Below are 27,090 nucleotides of genomic sequence, written 5' to 3' on the forward strand. Positions count from 1 at the left end.
TCCCTTCATGCAGAAAATGAGAAGACGGGGAGAAATCCCTTCAGGTTCCGTCAAATTATTTTTTCACACATACTCCCTCACCTCCCATCCCCCACCCACTCTTGTAAAGGATTCCATAATTGCACTCACCTTTGATAACATTCTCTCTTTATAAGGGGGAAAGGGAAATGGGTGATGAATGGGAGTAGGCTGGGTGGGGGTGGGTGCGAATGTGACAGGAAAGGGAGGAGTGGGGGTGGAGGTAGAATGTAGATTGAGAGAAGCGAGTAAATGCCTTGGTGGATTAAAAAGTGTAATGAGAAATAGACCTTACTTTTACCCACATTTATCTTCAACTCTCTTCTTTCACCCACTCTCCCAAACTCTGTCACTAACTTCCTCAATCCCTCCTAAGATCCTGCTACAAGCACAGTGTCATCAGCAAATAACAGCTGGCTCACCTCCTACTTTTCTCCATTTTCTTTAACCATCTCCAATCCCTGACCCACTACCCTTGCATTTACCTCTCGCACTACCCCATCCATATATAAGTTGAACAGCCAGGGCGACATAACACATCCCTGACGAAGTCCCACCTTTACCTCGAACCACTCACTCTCTCCATTTCTAATCCTAGCACATGCTCTGCTACTCTCATAAAAGCTTCTGACAGCTCCTAAAAGCTTTCCTCCTATCCTGTATATCAACAAAACCTCCCACAGTGCCTTCCTGTCTACCCTGTCATAAGCCTTTTCCAGTTCCATAAAGGCTCAAAAAACATCCTTACCTTTTCCCATAGCTTTCTCACATATCTGTCTTACCACAAAAATCTGATCTACGGAACCTCTACCCGTCCTAAATCCACACTGTTCCTCACCAATTACTCCCTCTGTTCCTCTCCTAATCCTCTCAATCAAGATCCTCCCATAAGCCTTCCCAACTACTCTTAACCCATTCAACTCCGATGACAAGATGTCTTGTCATTTGGTCAAATAAAACAAAAAATCATAAAACACCAAAATGTTTGATCAAACACCAGAAAAATATGACGTCAGTCCTCGCTTCGCTGCGAGCGAAGCGAGGATTGACGTCATATTTTTCTGGTGTTTGATCAAACATTTTGGTGTTTTATGATTTTTTGTTTTATTTGACCAAATGACAAGACATCTTGTCATCGGAGTTGAATGGGTTAACAAGCTAATCCCTCTGAAACTACTACACTCACACTTATCCCCTTTTACCTTGTAGAGTGGAACTGTACAGGCACTCCTCCAGTCCTCTGGCACTCTACCCTCTCTCCAACAAACATTAAATAGCCTTACTAGCCAGTCCACCATCACTGTACCTCCTTTTTTTAGACATTCTGCATGGCATCCATCCAGACCAGGTGCCTCACCTGCTCTCATCATCTTAACAACTGCCTTCACTTCATCCTTCCTTATTTCTCCTCCATTTTCCTCGCTCATCACGGTCATTTTCTTAGCACTTCCCACTCAACTATCTTTCCCTCCCTATCCTCCTTCACATTTAGCAACTCCCTAAAATACTTTGCCCATCTTCCCCTTACTGCCTCCTCTTCCATTATCATCTCACCATCTGCACCTTTTACCTTTTCTTCTCTACTTGATTTGCCTCCTCTTCCTCTCTTAATTTCTTTCTAAAGCATCTTTTTATTACTTTCAAAATTTTCTATCATACTCTTACCCCACTTCACATCTGTTCTCCTCTTTGCCTCCTTTACCTTTTGCTTTACTTCTCTTTTCTTTTCTTTGTACCTCTCATATGACTCCCTTATCCTATTATGTAACCAATCTGTGAAAGCTCGCTTCTTCTCTTCTACAACCTTCTTTGTTTCCTCATCCCACCACTCACTACCCTTCCTTCTATTCCCTCCCATCCTTCTTGTTCCACACACCATCTTTGCACACTTTATGACCCCCTCCTTGAACCATCCCCATTCCTCATCCACTCCTAGTTCTACTCTATCCCTCACTCCCTCCCACTCCTCTCTCAGCTTCTTCCTGTACACCTTCTCCTTTACTGCTCATTTAAAGAGTTCACCCTAAGCACTTCCTCACCTTTTGTCCTTTTCCTCTTTCTCCATCTATCCTCCACTCTCAACTTACCTTACACCAAATAATTATCTTTCCTCCACTCTCCCCCTTTAGAACATGTACATCCTTTACTCTTCCTGTTATACTCCTATCTACCACTACATAGTCCATTAATGCTCTATCTACCACCCTTCCATCCACCTCCCTCTCCCATGTGTACTTATGCTTGACTTTCTTCCGAAACGCTGTATTTGCTATCATCAACTCTTTTACTAGATACATCTCCACCATCAACTCTCCACTACGAATCTTTCCTGGAACTCCACATCTCACAACCATTCCGTCAATTGGTACATTTCCTACCCTAGCATTAAGGTCTCCCAATACTACTACATTGATGCTCCTCCCTCATCCCTCTATGTACTCATTTAAATCTATCCAAAAAGCCTCCCTTTCTTCTACACTCTTCTCACAACCAGGCCCATTTACACTTACAAAGACCCACATCTCCTTTCCCAGTTTCACCTTCACCCACATTGACCTCGTAGAAACCTCCTTCCACTCCACTACATGTTTACCTATCTCTTCACTTACTAGTATAGCCACCCCTTCTCTCCCTCACCCTCTCTTCACTTCTGAGAACCTCCCAACTACACTCCCAAACTCACACTCACCCTTCCCTCTCATCTTAGTTTCACTCAAAGCCAACACATCCATCTTTCTCACAAACATACTACCTATCTCTTCCCTTTTACTCTCATCTGTACCACATCCACGCACATTAAAAGTCCCAAACCTTAGGGTGCTAGTTGGAAAACTGCTAGACCCTCTTATGCCTTTACTTTTTTTAGGAATGTCCCCTGTGGGGCTACAGCTGAGAAGGATGCCTGATCCCAATCCCTGTCCCAGTTTTCTCGCCCCTTATGATCCAAGTGGGAATACTTTGTGGCAGCATTCTTTTCCCCCCACCACAGGGTAGGCGAAACAAGGAAATGAAATTCAGAGAAATGGTACAGGACAGCAACAAGGGGTTGGGGGACAGCATAATGGAAGGACAGTAGCAGTATAATAAAAGTTTCATCATTTCTATGTGATAGAAGTCCTCCTCTATCACAGAAAAAATGATGTGTGGCTCTGGTCCATAGGGGTGCTACTTTGCCATAACAACATGCAGCCAATACCCCAGACAGGGACCTCCTTTGTAAGGGGTTAAAAGACATTGGTATATGTATGTATGTACTTTGCTCTTTAAAGGATAAGCACATACAATTTTCAAAATCAAATTTTCCTAATTAACTTTTAGATTATATCTAAATAAATTGATTGAATTTGTTTTTCCGTCATCCTGAAGTTTTCTTACATTTTTATCAGCATTTTTATTTCACCAAAATCTGCTACAAAAGTTGAGAATAGTGGTCGCCAACTTTATGATGTATATCAATGAATCTAAACTCAAAACTGCCACTGTTTTTGTGCATAACTGTGCAGTGAATTGTAATTTTCACAATTTCCATCCTTTTTGACCATGTCTAAACTGTCAATATGATGTAATATAACGAATTTCTGTCACAGATTTGTAAAGTACGAAAGTAATTTTCATTTATATGCTTTGATGGACCCACTGTTAAAGAGTGGGATTCAATATAGAAAAGTAAATGGAATTTTTACCTTTATTTTAGCACATAACTGCTTTTGTCACAGAATTGCAAAACAAGAACATATATGGTACTATATGAATAACATGAATAATATTCCCAGTGCTGCAAATGCAAAAGACTATCCATATATTTCTCATATCAGTAGTAAAACTAAATTTGATGCTGAATGTGTAGGTAAGTATCAGGGCATTGAACTGTGTCCCTTGTTCTAGATTAATAATATACCCATTGGTTGTAAAAATCTGATCCACACAAGCCCTACCTTTCCTAAACCCACACTGTTTGTCACTAATTACTCCCTCTGTTCCTCTCCTAATGTTCTCAATTAAAACCCTCCCATAAGCCTTCCCAACTACAATTAACAAACTGATCCCTCTGAAACTACCACACTCACACTTGTCCCCCTTTCCCCTATAAAGTGGCACTATACAAGCACTCCTCCAGTCCTCTAATACTTTACCCTCTCTTAACCCCTTCCATACGGTGCCGCACACGTAGGCGTCATGGGGAGCGAGTGTATTCGCGAGGCTGCCATATCGGCGTCTTGATTATATTTATTGTAGTCGCCCCTCCATAATGACATTCTTTCTAATTCTTTTGTAATCGCATTTTCTATGGTTATCAAAATTCACGGGTGAAGAGAGAACGATCGATATAAGCGGTGACTATATTTTATGATGCGAGTATTATTACGACACGTCGTACGGCTGGCATTGGCTGCTGCCACCGAGATCTAAGTCCATGACGCCTACGTGTGCGGCACCGTATGGAAGGGGTTAAACAAATATTTAATAACCTCACCAGCCAGTCCACCATCACTGTACCTCCCTTTTTTAGACATTTTGCATGACACCCATCCAACCCAGGTGCCTTACCTGCTCTCATCATTTTGATAACTGCTTTCATCTCATCTTTCCTTATCCTCCATTTTACTCACTGTCATTTTCTTAGGACTTAACATTGTAACTACCTTTCCTTCCCTGTCTTCCTTCACATTTAGCTACTTGCTAAAATACTCTGCCTATCTTCCTCTTACTGCCATCTCTTCCAATTATCTCTCTATTTGCACCTTTTACCTTTTCTACTTGACTTGCCTTCTCTTCCTATTTTTTTTCCAAAACATCTTTTTATTACTTTCAAAATTTTCTGTCATACTTTTACCCCATTTCACATCTGCTCTCTTCTTTGCCTCCTTTATCTTGTGCTATAATTCTTTTCTCTTTTCTTTGTACCTCTCATATAATTTGTCCTATTTTGTAACCAATCTGTGAATGCTTGCTTCTTCTCTTCTACAACCTTTGCTTCCTCATCCCACCACTCACTACCCTTCCTTCTATTTCCTCCTCCACTCCTAGTTCTACTCCATCCTTCTCTCCCTCCCATTCCTCTCTCAGCTTCTTGTACTCCTACTCCTACTTTTCTCATTTAAGCAGTTTACTTTAAACACCTCCCTACCTTCTGTCCTTTTCCTCTTTCTCCATTCTCAACTTACCCTCCACCAAAAAATTATCTGATATTCCCTCACTCTCTCCACTTAGAACATGTACATCCTTAACTCTTCCTATTATTCTCCTGGTAACCATTATAAAATCCATTAATGCCCTATCTACCACCCTTTCATCCACCACCCTCTCCCATGTGTACTTGACTTTCTTCCTAAACACTGTATTTGCTATCATTAGCTCTCTTTCTAGACACATCTCCACCATCAACTCTCCACTACAATTTTTTTGTGTGGATCAGATTTTTTATCAGAATGAATGTGAGAAAGTTTTAGGAAAAGGTGAGGATGTTTTTTGGACCTTTATAGATTTGGAAAATGCTTATGACAGGGTAGATAGGAAGGCACTCTGGGAGGTATTGCAGAAATATGGGATAGGAGGAAAGCTGTAAAGAGCAGTCAAGAGTTTTTACGAGAGTAGTAGAGCCTATGTTAGAATCAGAAATGGAGAGAGTGAGTGATTTGAGGTAAAGGTGAGACTTCACCAGGCATGTGTTATGTTGCCTTGGCTGTTCAACTTTTATATGGATGGGGTGGTGCAAGAAGTAAATGCAAGGGTAATGGGCTGGGGATTGGAGATGGGTAAATAAAATAGAGAAAAATGGGAGATAAGCCAGCTGTTGTTTGCTGATGACATGGCACTTGTAGCAGGATAAGAGGAGGGATTAAGGAAGTTAGTGGCAGAGTTTAGAAAGGTGTGTGAAAGAAGGAAGTTGAAGATAAATGTGGGTAAAATTAAAATGATGAGATGTACTAGGGGAGAGGATGGAATCAAATTGTGAGTATTAAGGGAGAGAGACTAGAGGAAGTGGATAGCTATAGATACTTGGGGGTGAATGTAACAAGAAAGGAAGGAGTGGAGGTGGAGGTAGAATGTAGATTGAGAGAAGCAAGTAAATGCATTGAGGGATTAAAAAGTGTAATGAGAAATAGACATTTGGGAATGGATGCTAAGAGGAGATTGTATGAAAGAGTGATTGTGTTGACAGTACTGTATAAGGCAGAAACATGGAACATAAGAGAGGAAGAGTTTAATTATGTTTGAGATGAAATGCCTGGGAAGATGGGGGTTACTAGGTTGGATAGAATGAGAGAAGAGGATGTGAGGAGGAGAGCAGGGGTAAAAAGGGAGTTGGGAGATAGGGTTGATGAAAGAGTATTAGGATGGTTTGGACAAATGGAAAGAATGAATGAAGAAACATTTGTAAAAGTGGTGTGGAAGGCAGAGATGGAAGGAATGAACATGAGGGGTTGACCAAGGATGAGATGGATGGATGGGGTAAAAGGGGCATTGGGTAATAAGGGAGTGTCTGTTGAGGAAGGAAGGGAGAAGACAGAAGAAAGGGGTGAGTGGAGAATGGTTGTGTATGAATGATGCTGTGATGCATGAAAGGGGGTGGGTGGGGGATTGGGTGAGAGGGGGAGTATGTGTGAATGATATTTGGATGCAACCCAAAGGGATTTCTCCCCATCTTCTCTTTTTCTGCATGAGGGGATGGAGAGGGGGGTGTCATCAATTAAATGAAGCAGCCTTGCTGTGGATGTGCTGTGTCTTGCTACATTGCTTCTGACCCAGGGCAGTGGGTGAGATGCAGGGATGATCTGTCATACAGGAAGAGCTAAGAAAAGAGGGAGGGAGGGGTGGTAAATGGGAGTGGAGTATGTGGGGATGAGATAGGTAGGAGTGGATTTATACCTTTGACTTTGGCTACCTCCCTTGTAAGGGGTAATAAGCCATTGGTATATGTATGTATGTGGTGTAATAGCTTCAAGAAGTTGCTCATTACTGCAGTAATGAGTAATGTTTGTGAGTAGTGTGCTAGTGGAGTGATCTTTGAATTTATGTCAATTATATTATTACTAAAGTAGTGTAATGGCTTCAAAAAGTTTTTTATTGTTCCAGTAATGAGAGAGTGTCTGTAACAATTGCAACCAGAAGTTATGGTGGAAAAGCAGTTCCTGATTTGCTTGTTGGTCTAATGTCTCGAGACAAAGCTCGGGATATGCAATTGGCAGCAGCAGTGTGCCTCACCTTCCTTCACCGTGCAGGGGCTTTGTCTGCTGATGATCCCAAAATTGTCTTCAAAACTCTACAGTGTCTTGTAAGGAATTACATATATTATTGATACATTGGCTACCTCCATTATAAGGAGGAAGAGCCCCTTGGTATATAAATAAATATCGAATTGCTAGAATTAAATTGTTTACTTGGAATTTATGCATTATTTTTTGTAATTCTTTTATCCAATGGAAAGATGTTTTATTCAATTCCAGGTAAGAATGTGTCGTAGAGACAGGGAAGTATGGGAAAGAGTTGAAGCAGGAAATACACTTGCATATCTTACTGAAGTGAGTTTTCAACATGTACAGCATTGGTAGTGCAGTAAATACAAGTTTTTGTTGAGTTTTGGTAATTACATAACCACTGTTGGTTATCATCTTCTTTAATAAAATTAATAATAGCAAAATTTATTGATAGATGATGGGAAGAAAAATAATAATTTTGTTTTTTGTAACCAGATAAGCACAGAGCTTCAGCACACAGCCGCTATGACAGATCACCTTATTCAGACCTTGACTGACTACCTCAAATGTCAAGCTGGTCCAGCACTTCCCCCAGTTGATTTCTGTGCCTCTCCAATTGTAAGTTTCTGGAATTGGTAATTTTCATGCTAATACTTTTATGATAGTGGTTCTCCCCATCTTCTCCCTTTTCTATGACTGTTGAGCAAGAAAGGGAGAGAGTGGGGGATGGGGGGGGGGCTGTGTGTGAATGATATTTTGACATAGTCTGAAGGGATTTCTCCCTGTCTTCTCTAATTTCTGCATGAGAGGACAGAGAAAGAGGGTCAACATGTGAGTGAAATGGCCTTACTGTGAATGTGCTGTGTCTTGCTATATTGTTTCTGACCTGGGCAGTGGGCAGGAAACAGGGATGACCCTTCTTCCATGAGGAGCTAAGATGAGAGGGAAACAATGGGTGGTAGATGGGATTGGGTGTGTACCTTTGATTTGGCTACTTCCCTTGTAAAGGGGAGAAGCCTTCGGTATATTGATACAGTGAGTCCTCCTTATACGGTAAATCTTTATCCGGTAAATTCACAGTTACATTTACATGCCTGTATTACAGTACAGTCGAACCTCGAAAGCCCGGACTAATTGGGGGGAAGGGTGGTCCGGTCATGCCAAAAGTCCGGTCATCGAAAATATCGCCCTAACACCCGTAGATTTTCGTAGCGGTATACGTATAGGTAATGTATGATATGGCATAGAAACACATAAGAATAATACTCTAACACTGTAATAGTAACAATACTGTAATAATACTATAATACTAATAATTCTGTAATAATAACTGTAATACAGGCATGTAAATGTACTGTATATACAGTGCACTGTACTGTATTTTGTATTATGTACACTGTAAATATCAGAAGGTATGCATACAGGACAGTGGTGGCGGCCACGGTTGCCGCGTTTTCTACACTGCCGTGTAGAATGGGAGTGTTGCCATACCGGGGCATACATTTTTCTCGGGTGTGTGCAGACCTTCATAGCAAGATATACTTGTCAAACTTTGACAAAATGTTGGTTCTAGTTTTTTATTCTTGGATGTATATAAGGCCCCCATGCCCTAACATATTCAGTAAGATATAAAAAATATTTTTTATATTATTATCGCTAAAAGAAAGCTGAAACTTTAGCGTAAAAAATTTTCTAGACGGTAAAAACGTATCTTTTGGGGTATAATATTTTAAAAGTAACACAACTACCTCCCTCTTATCTTAGCTAAGATAAGAGGGAGGGTGGAGGGGTGTGGAGTGTATTCAGGGATGGAATGGGTGGGAATGATTTTATGCCTTTTTCTTTTTGGCTACCCCCCTTGTAAGGGGGAAAAAGCCTTGGTATATGTATGTATATGTATGTAACACAATTACCAATAAAAGTCATATTTTGATGTACCATTTATTATTTAATAAGTAGTTCTATGATTTTTAAACAAAAGTTTGAGTTTTTGAATGTTTTTAACGGCCCGCTGATATGTAGAACAAATTTCCTCATGTCCTTGTGCAGTTGCCACATGCCGCTATTTTACTACGTTTTGGTACAAAATTCTATGAAACGGCAGCCCTGGTGGCAGCTTGACTAGGCCGGGTTTGAGTACACGTGTACACCCGTCGCTGCCACCTACCGGACAAATAGGGAACTTTGCTTGAAAAGTCGGCCCTTTGTTCATTTCGACCGGTCATACGAGGGTCCGGGCATTCGGAGTCCGGGCTTTCGAGGTTCGACTGTATTTGGTAATTACTACCCTCGATTCTATTTACGGTAAGAAAAATTCACAGGTACGGTATCCGCTCGTGTTTTGGAGGTAAAATTAGATATTTTGAAGAGGAAAGAGCAGGGAGAAGGTACGTCTGCAATAAGTCGAAACTTGGGTTCGGTATACAGTAATTCAAATTTGCGGTAAGGTTTTCAGGAACGCATATGTACCGTATAACGAGGACTCACTGTATTAAGAGTGGGGGACAGCATAAAGGAGGGACAGTTTGAAAATAATAAAGTATCATCATTTCTCTATGATTAGATATTTCCTCTATCACAGACAAAATGATGTGTGGCTCTGATCCATAGGGGCACCCCATATAGACCCTAAAGTATCAGTTGCATGCAACTGAGCAGCTTTTAACTCCACAATAACATACAGTCAATATCCCAGATGAGGAATAACATGCAGCCAATACCCCAGATGGGGAAATTGTATATATAGAAAAGAAAAATGTAAAAGTGCCAGAGAAATGTGTAATTTTGTTTTCTTTCTAGTTTTGTATGCCAATGTGTGATATTTTTATATGTTGATTTTATTTTATTCTATTTTATTTTATTTATTTATTTATTTTTTTTTATTTTTTATTTTTTTTCATAGACCAGTCGCCAGTATGATGGTTCCACCTTATGGAGTGAGTTAATGAAGGAAGCAGCTCTAAAGGTGTATGCTTCATTGGGTGCTAATGATGAGGTAATACGGCAGCGTGTGATTGAAACTGAGGGTTTGATGGAAACAATTGTCAATTCACTTGCATCAGCTAGTCCACCTGTACAATTGGCAGCTGTCAGGTGTCTCCATTCTCTCTCTCGATCAGTACATACACTTCGAACTACTTTCCAGGTAGGTGCTTAAAGTCTTGGTATGTTTTTAGAACTAATTTTTATCTTTACATTGTTTATTTAGGAACTGAAATAGAGTTAAGACCTTGTATTGCTCTTAGATAGCCTGCCCTTGGCTAGTGGTTTTTTGTGGATATGGAAAGCCATAATAATTTTCCTCAGAAATGTACTGAAAACCATAGATGTCATGGAATATTGCAAAGGATTGCTATAGGATACAATTATCTCTTATGAGTAGCATGAAATATTCAAGGTTCTTAAGTATCAGAATTGTGCAAATTCTCTTGAGTCACAAGGTAACTTGGTTCATAATTACCAGCCACTCCAGAAGGCAAAAATAATGAATGCTGTACATTCTAGTCACTTCCTCATAGACTTTACATGATCACCACTGTTGGATTTACCATTCTTGTGTGGAATATAGTGGGTAGACAAATTGCACCCTGGATCAATACACCTGTTGCATGGACTCCTGGCATTTAAGGGAGTGATTTAATGCATCAACAGAAAAAGATGCACAGAAATATGGCCTCCAACTTAATTGTGGCACCATTACCTAAGGTCTACGGCACTTTACTTTAGATGAAAAAGGCTTCATTATTTCTCCCAGTTAATCAGAGGGTGCCTTTCCTCCACCCCCCCTTCCATATCTTTCCAGAGAGTTAATGTAACTGCTCTAAGTTGTGGTTACAAGAACAGTGAAATGGATAAACAAACTTGACAGAAAATTATTTTGGATTGGAGAATGACCAGAGGTTATGGATAAAAACGGACAAAGACATGGTTCCAGAAGGATATAAAGAAATAAGTATCAGTACAGATGCATTAACCTTAAAAGAGGAAATAGATAAATGAAGTAGAATAAAAAATTAATAATTTCAAGCCAATTTTGACAGTGTAAATTTCTAGTCCGTGAAAGTCATGGCAACAATAATTATTATTATTATTGTTGTCATTGAGAGGGAATACTGATCAAGTGAAGTGGCCTTGCTGTGGATGTGCTGTGTCTTGCTGCATTGCTTCTGACCCAGGGCAGTGGGCAAGATACAGTGATGACCTGTCTTCTATGAAGAGCTAACATAGGAGGGAGGAAAGGGTGGTGATTGGGAATGGAATGGGTGGGGGTGGATATATGCCTTTTGACTGGCTACCTTCCTGGTAAAGGAGAAAAAAAGCCCTTGGTATATAGATAGAACTATTGTTGTTGTTGTTGTTGTTGTTGAATCGTGTTGAAACTACTCCTTGGAATGGGTGGGAGTGGGTGTGTGCCTTGGCTGGCTATCTCCCTATGAGATATAGATTGATAGAAGATCAGGAGCTTACACTAGGAGATGTGCTGCAACTATGTGCCTCCTAGTGTAACAATCACAGCTGGGATAGATTATTATTATTGCCACCATTTGCCTTGGCTGTCTAAACTGATAAGTGCCTCCTGATGTAAGTTACTTCTCTCTTTATGTATATAGATGAGAATTTCTGATTTTATTCAAACCTGTCAACTGAAATAGTTTGCCTGTGTCATTTCAAAAAGTAACCATGTAAAACATCAATTTCAGACATCTGATAGATTCAGAATGCATCTGTCAAACAAAACTAGGTTATATTTCCAATAATTTAGTTATGTAGAGGTTGTATTTGATGAAAATATTTTTAATACTTTAAAATGTGATAAAGACGTTCTTTGTATTAAAGGACCATTTAGTGTGGAAACCCCTCATGGCAGTACTAAAATCCTCCGTCTCAGAAGAATTGGTTTCCATGGCTTCGTCGACATTATGTAACCTACTTCTTGAATTTTCACCTTCCAAGGTAAGCATTTCATAATATACCATTGATATCCACCACAAGAGTCAATCATTTTTTCACCTATAAACCAATTGCCAACAGCATAAATTATGGTCATCATGTCTTACATTTTTAGTCAGGTTCATCCATTTATGAAACTGACTTATCAGATAACAAAAATTAGCAAAACAAAAAAGAAAAGAATTTTTTTATTGATAGGGACAAAATAAATTTTTATTTAATGCCTTTTTTGTTGCATACATACATACATACATATACCAAGGCTTTTTCCCCCTTCCAAGGGAGGTAGCCAAAAAAGGAAAGGCATAAAAACACTCCCACCCATTTCATCCCTAAATACACTCCACACCCCTCCCACCCTTCCTCTCATCTGAGCACCTCCTGGAGGACGGGTCATCCCTGCACCCTGCCCACCGCCCTGGGTCAGAAGCAGTGTCGCAAGACACAGTACATCCACAGCGAGGCCACTTCATTTAATCGGCGACCCCCCCTCTCCGTCCCCCTTTGCATATAAGGCGAGGACGGGGAGAAATCCCTTCGGGCTGCGTCAAAATTTACTCACGCATACTACCCCACCCCCCACTTCCCCGCCCATTCCTCCTCATGCAGTCACAACATCATCCATATACAACCATTCTCCACTCACCTCTGTCTTCCGTCCTCTCCCTTCCTTCCTCAACAGACATTCCCCTCTTCCCCAAAGCCCCCTTCACCCCATCCATCCACCTCATCCTAGGACGTCCCCTCATGTTCACTCCTTCCACATCTGCCTTCCATACCTCTTTTACTAGCCTTTCTTCACTCATTCTTTCCATGTGTCCAAACCATCCTAATATTCTTTCATCAACCCTATCTCCCAAATCCTTTTTCACCCCTGTTCTCCTCCTCACCTCCTCATTTCTCACTCTATCTAGCCTAGTAACCCCCACCATACTTCTCAGACACCTCATCTCAAACACATTCAAACTCCTTCTCTCTTCTTCTCTTATGTTCCACGTTTCTGCCCCATACAGTGCTGTTGGCACAATCACTCCTTCATACAGTCTCCTCTTCGCATCCATTCCCAAATGTCTATTCCTCATTACACTCTTTAAACCACCAAGGCATTTACTCGCTTCTCTCAATCTACATTCTACCTCCACCTTCACTCCACCTTTTCCTGCTACACTTGCACCCAAGTATCTAAAACTATCCACTTCCTCCAGTCGCTCTCCCTTAATGTTCACTTCCAGTCTACTGCCACTTTCACCCCTTGTACATCTCATCACCTTACTTTTACCCACATTTATCTTTAGCTTTCTTCTATCACATACTCTCCCAAACTCTGCCACCAGCTTCCTCAATCCCTCCTCTGACCCTGCCACAAGCGCAGTGTCGTCCGCAAACAACAGCTGGCTCACCTCCCACTTTTCTCCATTTTCTTTAACCATCTCCAATCCCTGACTCACTACCCTAGCATTCACCTCTCGCACCACCCCATCCATGTATAAGTTGAACAGCCAGGGCGACATAACGCATCCTTGACGAAGTCCCACCTTTACTTCAAACCACTCACTCTCTCCATTTCTAATCCTAACACATGCTCTACTACTCTCATAAAAACTCTTGACAGCTCCCAAAAGCTTTCCTCCTATCCCATAAATCTGCATAACCTCCCACAGTGCCTTTCTGTCTACCCTATCATAAGCCTTTTCCAGATCCATGAAAGCCCAAAAAACATCCTTCCCCTTTCCTATAGCTTTCTCACATATCTGTCTTACCACAAAGATCTGATCTACACAACATCTATCCGTCCTAAATCCACACTGTTCCTCACCAATTACTCCCTCTGTTCCTCTCCTAATCCTCTCAATTAAGATCCTCCCATAAGCCTTCCCTACTACACTCAACAGGCTAATCCCTCTGAAACTACTACATTCACACTTGTCCCCTTTTCCCTTGTAAAGAGGAACTATACAGGCACTACTCCAGTCCTCCGGTACTCTACCCTCTCTCCAGCAAACATTAAATAACCTCACCAACCAGTCCACCATCACTGCACCTCCCTTTTTCAGACATTCTGCATGACATCCATCCAGACCAGGTGCCTTACCTGCTTTCATCATCTTTACAGCTGCCTTCACCTCATCCTTCCTTATTTCTCCTCCATTCTCCTCACTCATCACTCTCATTTTCTTCGCATTTCCCACTGCAGCTATCTTTCCCTCCCTATCCTCCTTCACATTCAGCAACTCCCTAAAATATTCTGCCCATCTTCCCCTCACTGCCATCTCTTCCATTATCAACTCTCCATCTGTACCTTTTACCTTTTCTTCCCTACTTGATTCGCCTCCTCTTCCTCTCTTAATTTCTTTCCAAAACATCTTTTTATTACTTTCAAAATTTTCTGTCATACTCCTACCCCATTTCACATCTGCTCTCCTCTTTGCCTCCTTTACCTTTTGCTTTACTTCTCTTTTCTTTTCTTTTCTTTGTACGTCTCATATGACTCCCCTGTCCTCTTTTGTAACCAATCTGTGAATGCTCGCTTCTTCTCTTCTACAGCCTTCTTTGTTTCCTCATCCCACCATTCACTACCCTTTCTTCTATTTCCCCCTGTCCTTCTTGTTCCACACACCATCCTTGCACACTTTAAGACTCCCTCCTTGAACCATCCCCATTCCTCCTCCACACCCATCTCTGCTCTATCCTTTACTCCCTCCCACTCCTCCTTCAGCTTCTTTTCGTACTCCTTCTCCTTTTCCTTTTCATTCAAGGAGTTCACTCTAAGAACCTCCCTACCTTTTGTCCCTTTCCTCCTTCTCCATCTATCCTCCACTCTCAGCTTACCTTCCACCAAAAAATGATCTGATATTCCCCCACCCTCTCCCCTTAGCACATGTACATCCTTAACTCTTCCTATCATAATCCTATTTACCACTACATAATCCATTAGCGCTCTATCTACCACCCTTCCCTCCACCACCCTCTCCCATGTGTACTTATGCTTGACTTTCTTCCGAAACACTGTATTTGCTATCATCAACTCTCTTTCTAGACACATTTCCACCATCAACTCTCCACTACGATTCTTTCCTGGAACTCCACACTTCCCAACCACTCCATCGATTGGACCATTTCCCACCCTAGCATTAAGGTACTATTACATTGACATTTCTTCCTAAACCCTCTATGCACTCATTTAAATCTATCCAAAAGGCCTCCCTTTCTTCCATGTTCTTCTCACTGCCCGGCCCATATGCACTTACAAAGACCCACATCTCCTTTCCCAGTTTCACCTTCATCCACATTATCCTTGAGGAAACCTCCTTCCACTCCACTACCCCTTTACCTATCTCCTCACTTACTAGAATAGCCACCCCTTCCCTCCCTCGCCCTCTCTTCACTCCTGATAACCTCCCACTTACACTCCCAAACTTACACTCACCCTTCCCTTTCAACTTAGTTTCACTCAAAGCCAACACATCCAACTTTCTTCTCACAAACATACTACCTATCTCTTCCCTTTTACTCTCATCTGTACCACATCCACGCACATTAAAAGACCCAAACCTTAGGGTGCTGGCCCGAGGCCCTCCAGCACCCCTTATGCCTTTCCTTTGATTTTTAGGAATTTGCCCCTTGGGGCTACAGGGAGAAGGATGCCTAGTCCCTCTCCCCGTCCCTTTCTTCTCGCCTCTTACGATCCAAGTGGGAAAACTTGGTGGCAGTATTCTTTTCCCCCACCGCAGAAAATGAAAATTATAAAACTTGTTTGTTCATGTTAAAGTAAAATCTACTCATGAAGATATAATGGAATGCTTATTTTACTCTTGCAAACTCCCCTTCCTGCTGCCCCCTTAAACCAGTTCATACCAGTTATAAGATTCTACCTTTTCCTTTTCTGAAGTCAACCCATGTAATCAGGTAAGGAGAAGATTGGTGCCACCATGTCCCTAAATGTCACAATAAGAGACAAATAGGATGGTGTGAAGGAAGTAGGGGTTCCCCATTCTTTATTTTACTTGTATGTAAAGTCAAGCCCTAAGAGGGATAAAGAAATGGTACAACCTGAGTGAAATTAAGCTGAAAGGGAAGGGCGAGTGTAAGTTTGGGAGTGTAAGTGGGAGGTTATCAGGAGTGAAGAGAGGGCAAGGGAAGGAAGGGGTGGCTATACTAGTAAGTGAAGAGATAGGTAAACGTGTAGTGGAGTGGAAGGAGGTCTCCTCAAGGATAATGTGGATGAAGGTGAAACTGGGAAAGGAGATGTGGGTGTTTACAAGTGCATATGGGCCAGGTAGTGAGAAGAGTGTAGAAGAAAGGGAGGATTTTTGGATAGATTTAAATGAGTGCACAGAGGGATTAGGGAGAAACGTCAATGTAGTAGTACTGGGAGACCTTAACCACTTCACTACGGGACTTAAATCTCGCGGGCAGCAGCCAATGCCAGCCGTACGACGTGTCGTAATAATACTCGCATCATAAAATATAGTCACGGCTTATATCGATCGTTCTCTCTTTCACCCGTGAATTTTGAAAACCACAGAGAATGGGATTTAGAGCAGATTAGGGAGAATGTAAAAACACAGGGGCGACTACAATAAATATAATCAAGACGCCGATATGGCAGCGTCGCGAATCCACTTGCTCCTCATGACGCCTATGTGTGCAGCACCGTATGGAAGGGGTTAATGCTAGGGTAGGAAATGATCCAATTGATGGAGTGGTTGGGAAATGTGGAGTTACAGGAAAGAATCGTAGTGGAGAGTTGATGGTGAAAATGTGTCTAGAAAGAGAGTTGAGCAAATACAGTGTTCTGGAAGAAAGTCAAGCATAAGTACACATGGGAGAGGGTGGTAGAGGGAAGGGTGGTAGATAGAGCGTTAATGGACTATGTAGTGGTTAATAGGATTATGATAGGAAGAGTTAAGGATGTACATGTGCTAAGGGGAGAGGGTGGGGGAATATCAGATCCTTTTTTGGTGGAAGGTAAGTTGAGAGTGGAGGATAGATGGAGGAAGAGGAAAGGGATAAAAGGTAGGGAGGTGCTTAGAGTGAACTCTTTAAAGGAAAAGGAGGAGTACAAAAAGAACCTGAAGGAGTGGGAGTGAGTGAAGGATAGAGTAGAGCTAGGTGTGGAGGAGGAATGGGGATGGCTCAAGGAGGGAGTCACAAAGTGTACAAAGATGGTGTGTGGAACAAGAAGGACAGGAGGAAATAGAAGGAAGGGTAGTGAATGGTGGGATGAGGAAACAAAGAAGGTTGTAGAAGAGAAGAAGCGAGCTTTCACAGATTGGTTACAAAATAGGACGAAGGAGTCATATGAGAGGTACAAAGAAAAGAAAAGAGAAGTAAAGCAAAAGGTAAAGGAGGCAAAGAGGAGAGCAGATGTGAAATAGGGTAAGAGTATGACAGAAATTTTTGAAGTAATAAAAAGATGTTTTGGAAAGAAATTAAGGGAGGAAGAGGAGGCGAATCAAGTAGAGAAGAAAAGGTAAAAGGTGCAGATGGAGAGATGATAATGGAAGAGAAGGCAGTAAGGGGAAGATGGGCAGAATATTTTAGGGAGTTGCTAAATGTGAAGGAGGATAGGGAGGGAAAGATAGCTGCAGTGGGAAATGCTAAGAAAATGAGAGTGATGAGTGAGGAAAATGGAGGAGAAATAAGGAAGGATGAAGTGAAGGCAGTTGTTAAGATGATGAAAGCAGGTGAGGCACCTGGTCTGGATGGATGCCATACAGAATGTCTAAAAAAAGGAGGTACAGTGATGGTTGACTGGCTGGTGAAGTTATTTAATGTTTGCTGGAGAGAGGGTAGAGTGCCGGAGGACTGGAGGAGTGCCTGTATAGTTCCACTTTACAAGGGAAAAGGGGACAAGTGTGAATGTAGTAGTTTCAGAGGGATTAACTTATTAAGTGTAGTTGGGAAGGCTTATGGGAAGATCTTGATTGAGAGGATTAGGAGAGGGACAGAGGGAGTAATTGGTGAGGAACAGTGTGGATTTAGGATGGGTAGAGGTTATGTAGATCATATTTTTGTGGTAAGACAGATATGTGAGAAAGCTATAGGAAAGGGGAAGGATGTTTTTTGGGCCTTTATGGATCTGGAAAAGGCTTACGACAGGGTAGACAGAAAGGCACTGTGGGAAGTTTTGTGGATATACGGGATAGGAGGAAAGCTTCTAGGAGCTGTAAAGAGTGTTTATGAGAGTAGTAGAGCTTGTGTCAGGATTAGAAATGGAGAGAGTGAGTGGTTCGAGGTAAAGGTGGGACTTTGTCAGGGATGTGTTATGTGGCCCTGGCTGTTCAACTTATACATGGATGGAGTAGTGCGAGAGGTAAATGCAAGGGTAGAGGGTCAGAGATTGGAGATGGTTAAAGAAAATGGAGAAAAGTGGGAGGTGAGCCAGCTGTTGTTTATGGACGACACTGCGCTTGTGGCAGGATCGGAGGAGGGATTGAGGAAGTTGGTGACAGAGTTTGGGAGAGTGTGTGATAGAAGAAAGCTGAAAATAAATGTGGGTAAAAGTAAGGTGATGAGATGTACAAGGGGTGAAAGTGGCAGTAGTCTGGAAGTGAGCATTAAGGGAGAGCGACTGGAGGAAGTGGATAGTTTTAGATACTTGGGTGCAAATGTGGCAGGAAAAGGTGGAGTGAAGGTGGAGGTAGAATGTAGATTGAGAGAAGCGAGTAAATGCCTTGGTGGATTAAAAAGTGTAATGAGGAATAGACATTTGGGAATGGATGCTAAGAGGAGACTATATGAAGGAGTGATTGTGCCAACAGCACTGTATGGGGCAGAAACATGGAACATGAGAGAGGAAGAGAGGAATTTGAATGTGTTTGAGATGAGGTGTCTGAGAAGTATGATGGGGGTTATTAGGCTGGATAGAGTGAGAAATGAGGAGGTGAGGAGAGAACAGGGGTGGAGAGGAAGTTGGGAGATAGGGGTGATGAAAGAGTATTAGGATGGTTTGGACACATGGAAGGAATGAGTGAAGAAAGACTAGTAAAAGAGGTATGGAAGGCAGATGTGGAGGGAATGAACGTGAAGGGACGTCCTAGGATGAGGTGGATGGATGGGGTGAAGGGGGCTTTGGGGAAGAGGGGAATGTCTGTTGAGGAAGGACAGGAGAGGACAGAAGACAGGGGTGAATGGAGAATGGTTGTGTATGGATGACGTTGTGATGCATGAGGTGGAATGGGTGGGGGGATGGGGGTGAGGTAGTATGTATGAGCAAAATTTGACGCAGCCTGAAGGGATTTCTCTCCGTCTTCTCCTTTATGCATGGGGGGACGGAGAGGGGGGTCGCTGATTTAATGAAGTGGCCTTGCTGTGGATGTGCTGTGTCTTGCAACACTGCTTCTGACCCAGGGCAGTGGACAAGGTGCAGGGATGACCCGTCATCCAGGAGGTGCTAAGATAAGAGGGAGGGTGGAGGGGTATGGAGTGTATTCAGGGATGGAATGGGTGGGAATGATTTTATGCCTTTTCCTTTTTGACTACCTCCCTTGTAAGGGGGAAAAAGCCTTGGTATATATATGTATGTACAACTTGGAAATATTTTTTTTCTCCTCTTCCTCCTCTCCACCCCTCCAGCAGCAGATTGGGGATGGGTCGGGGTGCTTGCCATATAATGAAGTGGTGAAAGCAGGGAGGAATATGCATAATATAGAGGTGAATGGATGAAGGAGTAATGCCAACTAAAGAAATGTTCTTCTTATCTGAATATCAGTTTATTCAGAGTGAGAAAGGGGTAATTAACATACGAGGTCTGGTAGAAAAGTATCCAACTTTATTTATTTATTTATTTTTATTGTATTTATTTTTATTATTATAACTTTTTTTTTCAAAAACCTGATTGATTTGAATCAAGTGCACTTGCATGAACCAACCTTGAACCTTCATGCACATGCATGAGTTTTTTCCTGCCTGTTGATAACGTCAGTTACTGGCAAGCAGCATTTGTGTGAGGTAATGTGTAGTGCTCTCGGAGGTTTTTCATTGCAAGGAAAATGATGGAATGACTGGAGTAGCACTACTGCATCAAATTTTGCTCGAAACTGGGCGACAGCCAGGTGGAAACCACTTGGAATATTCAGACAGCTTTCGGTGACGATGCTATGGGCATCACACAGATTAAGGAGTGGTACAACTGGTTTAAAGACGGCCGCACAATGGTGGAGAGCAAGCCATGTTCGGGTCGGGCATCAACATGCTGAAATGACCAGGTCATTGCCAAAGTGAACACTGGTGATGCAGGACTGTCATGTGACTATCTGAGAAATTGCGGAAGAGGTGGGCATCAACACTTTTTCGGGACATTCCATTGTGACTGAAGATTTGGCCATGAAGAGGGTGGTGGCGAAATTTGTGCCGAATCTGCTGATAGCGGAGCAAATGCAACTTCATGTTGAAGTCTCACAGGACATGCTGGACTCCACAAATAGTGACCCCGACTTCATGAATACCATAATCACTGGTGAAGAGTCCTGGGTGTACGGGTACGACCCGGAAACCAAATCCCAGTTGTCATTTTCCTAGCAATGAAAAACTGCTGAGAGCACCACACATTACTGCACACATATGCTGCTTGCCAGCAACTGACCCTATCGACAGGCAGGAAAAAATTCATACATACGCACGAAGGTTCAAGGTTGGCTCATGCAAGTGCGCTCGATTCAAATCCATCCGTTTTTTTGCAAAAAATAAATACATATACATACATACATATACCCTTACAAGGGAGGTAGCCAAAAAGGAAAAGGCATAAAATCATTCCCACCCATTCCATCCCTGAATATACTCCACACCCCTCCACCCTCCCTCTCATCTTAGCACCTCCTAGATGACGGGTCATCCCTGCACCTTGTCCACTGCCCTGGGTCAGAAGCAGTGTTGCAAGACACAGCACATCCACAGCAAGGCTGCTTCATTAAATTGGCAACCCCCCCTCTCCATCCTCCCATGCATAAAGGAGAGGATGGGGAGAAATCCCTTCGGGCTGTGTCAAAATTTGCGCACACATACTACCTCACCCTCCATCCCCCTGCCCATCCGCCCATTCCACCTCATGCATCACAACATCATCCATATGCAACCATTCTCTATTCACCCCTGTCTTCTGTCCTCTCCCGTCCTTCCTCAACAGACATTCCCCTCTTTCCCAAAGCCCCCTTCACCCCATCCATCCACCTCATCCTAGGACGTCCCTTCATGTTCACTCCCTCCACATCTGCCTTCCATACCTCTTTTACTAGTCTTTCTTCACTCATTCTCTCCATGTGTCCAAACCATCCTAATACTCTTTCATCAACCCTATCTCCCAACCCCCTTTCCACCCCTGTTCTCCTCCTCACCTCCTCATTTCTCACTCTATCCAGCCTAGTAACCCCCATCATACTTCTCAGACACCTCATCTCAAACACATTGAAACTCCTTCTCTCTTCCTCTCTCATGTTCCATGTTTCTGCCCCATACAGTGCTGTTGGCACAATCACTCCTTCATACAGTCTCCTCTTAGCATCCATTCCCAAATGTCTATTCCTCATTACACTTTTTAATCCACCAAGGCATTTACTCGCTTCTCTCAATCTACATTCTACCTCCACCTTCACTCCACCTTTTCCTACCACATTTGCACCCAAGTATCTAAAACTATCCACTTCCTCCAGTTGCTCTCCCTTAATGCTCACTTCCAGACTACTACCACTTTCACCCCTTGTACCTCTCATCACCTTACTTTTACCCACACTTATTTTCAGCTTTCTTCTATCAGACACTCTCCCAAACTCTGTCACCAACTTCTTCAATCCCTCCTCCGATCCTGCCACAAGCGCAGTGTCGTCCACAAACAACAGCTGGCTCACCTCCCACTTTTCTCCATTTTCTTTAACCATCTCCAATCTCTGACCCTCTACCCTTGCATTTACCTCTCGCACTACCCCATCCATATATAAGTTGAACAGCCAGGGCGACATAAGACATCCTTGACAAAGTCCCACCTTTACCTCGAACCACTCACTCTCTCCATTTCTAATCCTGACACAAGCTCTACTACTCTCATAAAAACTCTTGACAGCTCCTAGAAGCTTTCCTTCTATCCCGTATATCCGCAAAACCTCCCACAGTGCCTTTCTGTCTACCCTGTCGTAAGCCTTTTCCAGATCCATAAAAGCCCAAAAAACATCCTTCCCCTTTCCTATAGCTTTCTCACATATCTGTCTTACCACAAAAATCTGATCTACACAACCTCTACCCATCCTAAATCCACACTGTTCCTCACCAATTACTCCCTCTGTTCCTCTCCTAATCCTCTCAATCAAGATCCTCCCATAAGCCTTCCTAACTACACTTAACAAGTTAATCCCTCTGAAACTACTACATTCACACTTGTCCCCTTTTCCCTTGTAAAGTGGAACTATACAGGCACTCTTCCAGTCCTCCGGCACTCTACCTTCTCTCCAGCAAACATTAAATAACCTCACCAGCCAGTCCACCATCACTGTACCTCCTTTTTATAGACATTCTGTATGGCATCCATCCAGACCAGGTGCCTTACCTGCTTTCATCATCTTAACTACTGCCTTCACTTCATCCTTCCTTATTTCTCCTCCATTTTCCTCACTCATCACTCTCATTTTCTTAGCATTTCCCACTGCAGCTATCTTTCCCTCCCTATCCTCCTTCACATTTAGCAACTCCCTAAAATATTCTGCCCATCTTCCCCTTACTGCCTTCTCTTCCATTATCATCTCTCCATCTGCACCTTTTACCTTTTCTTCTCTACTTGATTCGCCTCCTCTTCCTCCCATAATTTCTTTCCAAAACATCTTTTTATTACTTCAAAAATTTCTGTCATACTCTTACCCTATTTCACATCTGCTCTCCTCTTTGCCTCCTTTACCTTTTGCTTTACTTCTCTTTTCTTTTCTTTGTACCTCTCATATGACTCCCTCATCCTATTTTGTAACCAATCTGTGAAAGCTTGCTTCTTCTCTTCTACAACCTTCTTTGTTTCCTCATCCCACCATTCACTACCCTTCCTTCTATTTCCCCCTGTCCTTCTTGTTCCACACACCATCTTTGCACACTTTGTGACTCCCACCTTGAACCATCCCCATTCCTCCCTCACACCTAGTCCTACTCTATCCTTCACTCCCTCCCACTCCTCCTTCAGTTTCTTCTTGTACTCCTCCTTTTCCTTTTCATTTAAAGAGTTCACTCCAAGCACCTCCCTACCTTTTGTCCCTTTCCTCTTCCTCCATCTATCTTCCACTCTCAACTTACCTTCCACCAAAAAAGGATCTGATATTCCCCCACCCTCTCCCCTTAGCACATGTACATCCTTAACTCTTCCTGTCATAATCCTATTAACCACTACATAGTCCATTAATGCTCTATCTACCACCCTTCCCTCTACCACCCTCTCCCATGTGTACTTATGCTTGACTTTCTTCTGAAACACTGTATTTGCTATCATCAACTCTCTTTCTAGACACATTTCCACCATCAACTCTCCCCTACGATTCTTTCCCAGAACTCCACATTTCCCAACCACTCCATCAATTGGATCAATTCCTACCCTAGCATTAAGGTCTCCCAGTACTATCACATTGATATTTCTCCCTTAATCTTATATGCACTCATTTAAATCTATCCAAAAAGCCTCCCTTTCTTCTACGCTCTTCTCACTGCCAGGCCCATACGCACGTATAAAAACTGACATCTCCTTTCCCAGTTTTACCTTCATCCACATTATCCTTGAGGAAACCTCCTTCCACTCTACTACACATTACCTATCTCTTCACTTACTAGTATAGGCACCCCTTCCGTCCCTTGCCCTCTCTTCACTCCTGATAACCTCCCACTTACACTCCCAAATTTACACTCGCCCTTCCCTTTCAGCTTAGTTTCACTCAAAGGCAACACATCCATCTTTCTTCTCACAAACATACTACCTATCTCTTCCCTTTTACTCTCATCTGTACCACATCCACGCACATTAAAAGACCCAAACCTTAGGGTGCTGGTCGGAAAACTCCCAGACCCTCTTATGCCTTCTCTTTTTTGTTTAGGAATGCCTAGTCCCAATCCCCGTCTCTTTCTTCTCGCCTCTTACGATACAAGTGGAAATACTTGGTGGCAGTATTCTTTTCCCCCACCACCTAAAATAAAATTGGATACTTTTCTAACAGACCTTGTATAGTGAATCAGCTAGTGTAATCCACCTCTGGCTGTTGGGCACAGCCTTGAAAAAGTTGTGCCTTGCTGCATTGCATGCAACTCAATCAGTGTAGTGGGAGAGCCTGCATTTTTGAGATGCAGATCTGGAAGTGGAAATTGAACAGGTTTTATTTGTTTATGATATGGGGATATGATTTGAATTAGCCACCCTTCTTATAAAGGGAAAGGGCAGTTGGTATATATATTTACATCTCTGAATTTATCTTTGCAGGAACCTATCCTTGAGCAGGGTGCAGTGGAGTTTCTTTGTGGATTGACACGCAAACCTCACCCGGGTTTGAGACTCAATGCTGTGTGGGCCTTAATGAATATGGCTTTCCAGGCAGAACATAGGATAAAGGTAAACACTAATTATTTCAATCATTTCTTATGCACTTGATCATTTTTCATAATGTATAGAAGAGAAGGCTTGTGTGAGGGTTTAGATGGAGAGGAATAATTGGTGAAGAACAGTGTGGGTTTAGGACAGGTAGGGGTTGTGTGGATCAGACTTTTGTAGTAAGCAAATATGTGAGAAAGCATTAGGAAAATGTAATGATTTTTTGGAGTCTTTGTGGATTTGGAAAAGGCTTATGACGGGAGATAGGAAGCCACTGTGGGAGGTATTGTACATATACGGGACAGGAGGAAAGATGTTAAGAGCAGTCAAGAGTTTTTACAAGAGTAGTAGAGCCTGTTAGAGTTAGAAATGGAGAGAGTGAGTGGTTTGAGATAAAGGAGGGACTTTACCAGATATGAGTTATGTCACCTTGGGGTGGTGCAAAAGGTAAATGCAAGGGTAATGGGCCAGGAATTGGAGATAATTAAAGAAAGTGGAGAAAAGACGGAGATAATCCAGTTGTTGTTTGCTGACAACACTGCACTTGTAGCAGGATCAGAGAGGGATTAAGGAAGTTAGTGACAGAGTTTGGGAAGAGGTGCAAAAGAAGGAAATTTAAGATAAATGTGGTTAAAAGTAAGGTGATGAGATGTACAAGGGGAGAGGGTGGCAGCAAATGGAAGTGAATGTTAAGGTAGAAAGACTGGAGAAAGTGGATAGTTTTAGGTACTACTTGGGTACTATGGGGGTTACTAAGCTAGATAGAGTGAGAAATGAGGAGGTGAGGAGAATAGGGGTGGAAAAGGAGCTGGGAGATAGGGTTGATGAAAGAATATTAGGATGGTTTGGACACATGGAAAGGATGAGTGAAGAAAGACTAGTAAAAGAGGTATGGAAGGCAGATGTGGAGGGAATGAACATGAGGGGACGTCCTAAGATGAGGTGGATGGATGGGGTGAAGGGGGCTTTTGGGAAGAGGGGAATGTCTGTTGAGGAAGGACGGGAGAGGACAGAAGACAGGGGTGAATGGAGAATGGTTGTATATGGATGATGTTGTGATTGCATGAGGTGGAATGGGCAGGGGGATGGGGGGTGAGGTAGTATGTGTGAGCAAAATTTGATGCAGCCCGAAGGGATTTCTCCCCATCCTCTCCTTTTATGCATTGGGGGGACAGAGAGGGGGGGGGGGGTCACCGATTTAATGAAGCGGCCTTGCTGTGGATGTGCTGTGTCTTGCAACACTGCTTCTGACCCAGGGCAGGGGACAAGGTGCAGGGATGACCCGTCATCCAGGAGGTGCTCAGATAAGATGGAGGGTGGAGGGGTGTGGAGTGTATTCAGGGATGGAATGGGCGGAAATTATTTTATGCCTTTCCCTTTTTGGCTACCTCCCTTGTAAGGGGGAAAAGCCTTGGTATATGTATGTATGTATGTACTACTTGGGTATGAATGTGGAGGGAAAGGGAGGAGTTGAGGTGAAGGTATAATGTAGATTGAGAGAAGCAAGTAAATGCCTTGGTGGATTAAAAGATGTAATGAGAAATAGACATTTGGGAAGGGATGCTAAGAGAAGATTATATGAAAGGGTGATTGTGGTGACAGCACCGTATGAGGCAGAAACATGGAACATAAGAGAGGAGTTTGTGTTTGAGATGAAACACTGGAGAAGTATGGTAGGGGTTACTAGGCTGGATAAGAGTGAAAAATGAGGAAGTGGAGGAGGAGAGCGGGGGTGGAAAGGGAGTTGAGAGATAAGGTTGATGAAAGAGTATTGGGATGGTTTGGACGCATGGAAAGAAAGAGTGAAGAAAAATTAGTAAAAGAGGTATGGAAGGCAGATGCAGGAGTGAACACGAGGGGGCGACAAAAGATGAGATGGATGGATGGATGGAGTAAAAAGGGCATTGGGAAAGAGGGAATGTTCAAATGAAGGAATGTGTAATATCTTAAACAATTATTTTAGCTCGGTATTCGTAAACGAAACACCTCAAGGTGAATTCCAAACTGAAACCTGTGAAAAGTCTAGGGTAAACTTACTCACTACGGTAAATATAACAAAAGAAAAAATTAAAAGGTGTATAGACAAACTCAAAGTTAATAAAACACCAGGGCCTGACGGTTGGCATCCGCGAATCTTAAAGGAAATGAAAAATGAGATTGTTGTTCCATTAGAAATTATTTTCAAGAAATCCATCATATCCGGAGATGTCCCAAGAGAATGGAAGCTAGCTAACGTTACTCCCATATTCAAAAAAGGTGACAAAAAGAAACCAAATAACTATAGGTCTATAAGTTTGACTTCAATCGTAGGAAAAATAATGGAAACTATCATCAGAGATGCTATTGAACATCATTTAGAAAGTAACCGTTTGATAAATG

General features: G+C 42.5%; 1 protein-coding gene across 4 annotated transcripts in view; it reads left to right on the plus strand.

Moving 5' to 3' along the window:
- LOC143041011 (armadillo repeat-containing protein 8-like) overlaps positions 1-27,090 on the plus strand; it is a 108,107-nt gene that overhangs the window by 34,753 nt on the left and 46,264 nt on the right. For all 4 annotated transcript variants that reach the window (XM_076212556.1, XM_076212555.1, XM_076212557.1 and 1 more), the window contains exons 6-11: positions 7,096-7,294; positions 7,467-7,541; positions 7,713-7,835; positions 10,120-10,362; positions 12,054-12,170; positions 24,604-24,732. In XM_076212556.1, the coding sequence (XP_076068671.1) occupies positions 7,096-7,294; positions 7,467-7,541; positions 7,713-7,835; positions 10,120-10,362; positions 12,054-12,170; positions 24,604-24,732 (886 nt within the window). The remainder of the gene's footprint in view (positions 1-7,095; positions 7,295-7,466; positions 7,542-7,712; positions 7,836-10,119; positions 10,363-12,053; positions 12,171-24,603; positions 24,733-27,090) is intronic.

This window comes from Oratosquilla oratoria, chromosome 30 (genome assembly GCF_046742065.1).
Source record: "Oratosquilla oratoria isolate Oo_2021 chromosome 30, ASM4674206v1, whole genome shotgun sequence".
Lineage (NCBI taxonomy): Eukaryota > Metazoa > Arthropoda > Malacostraca > Stomatopoda > Squillidae > Oratosquilla > Oratosquilla oratoria.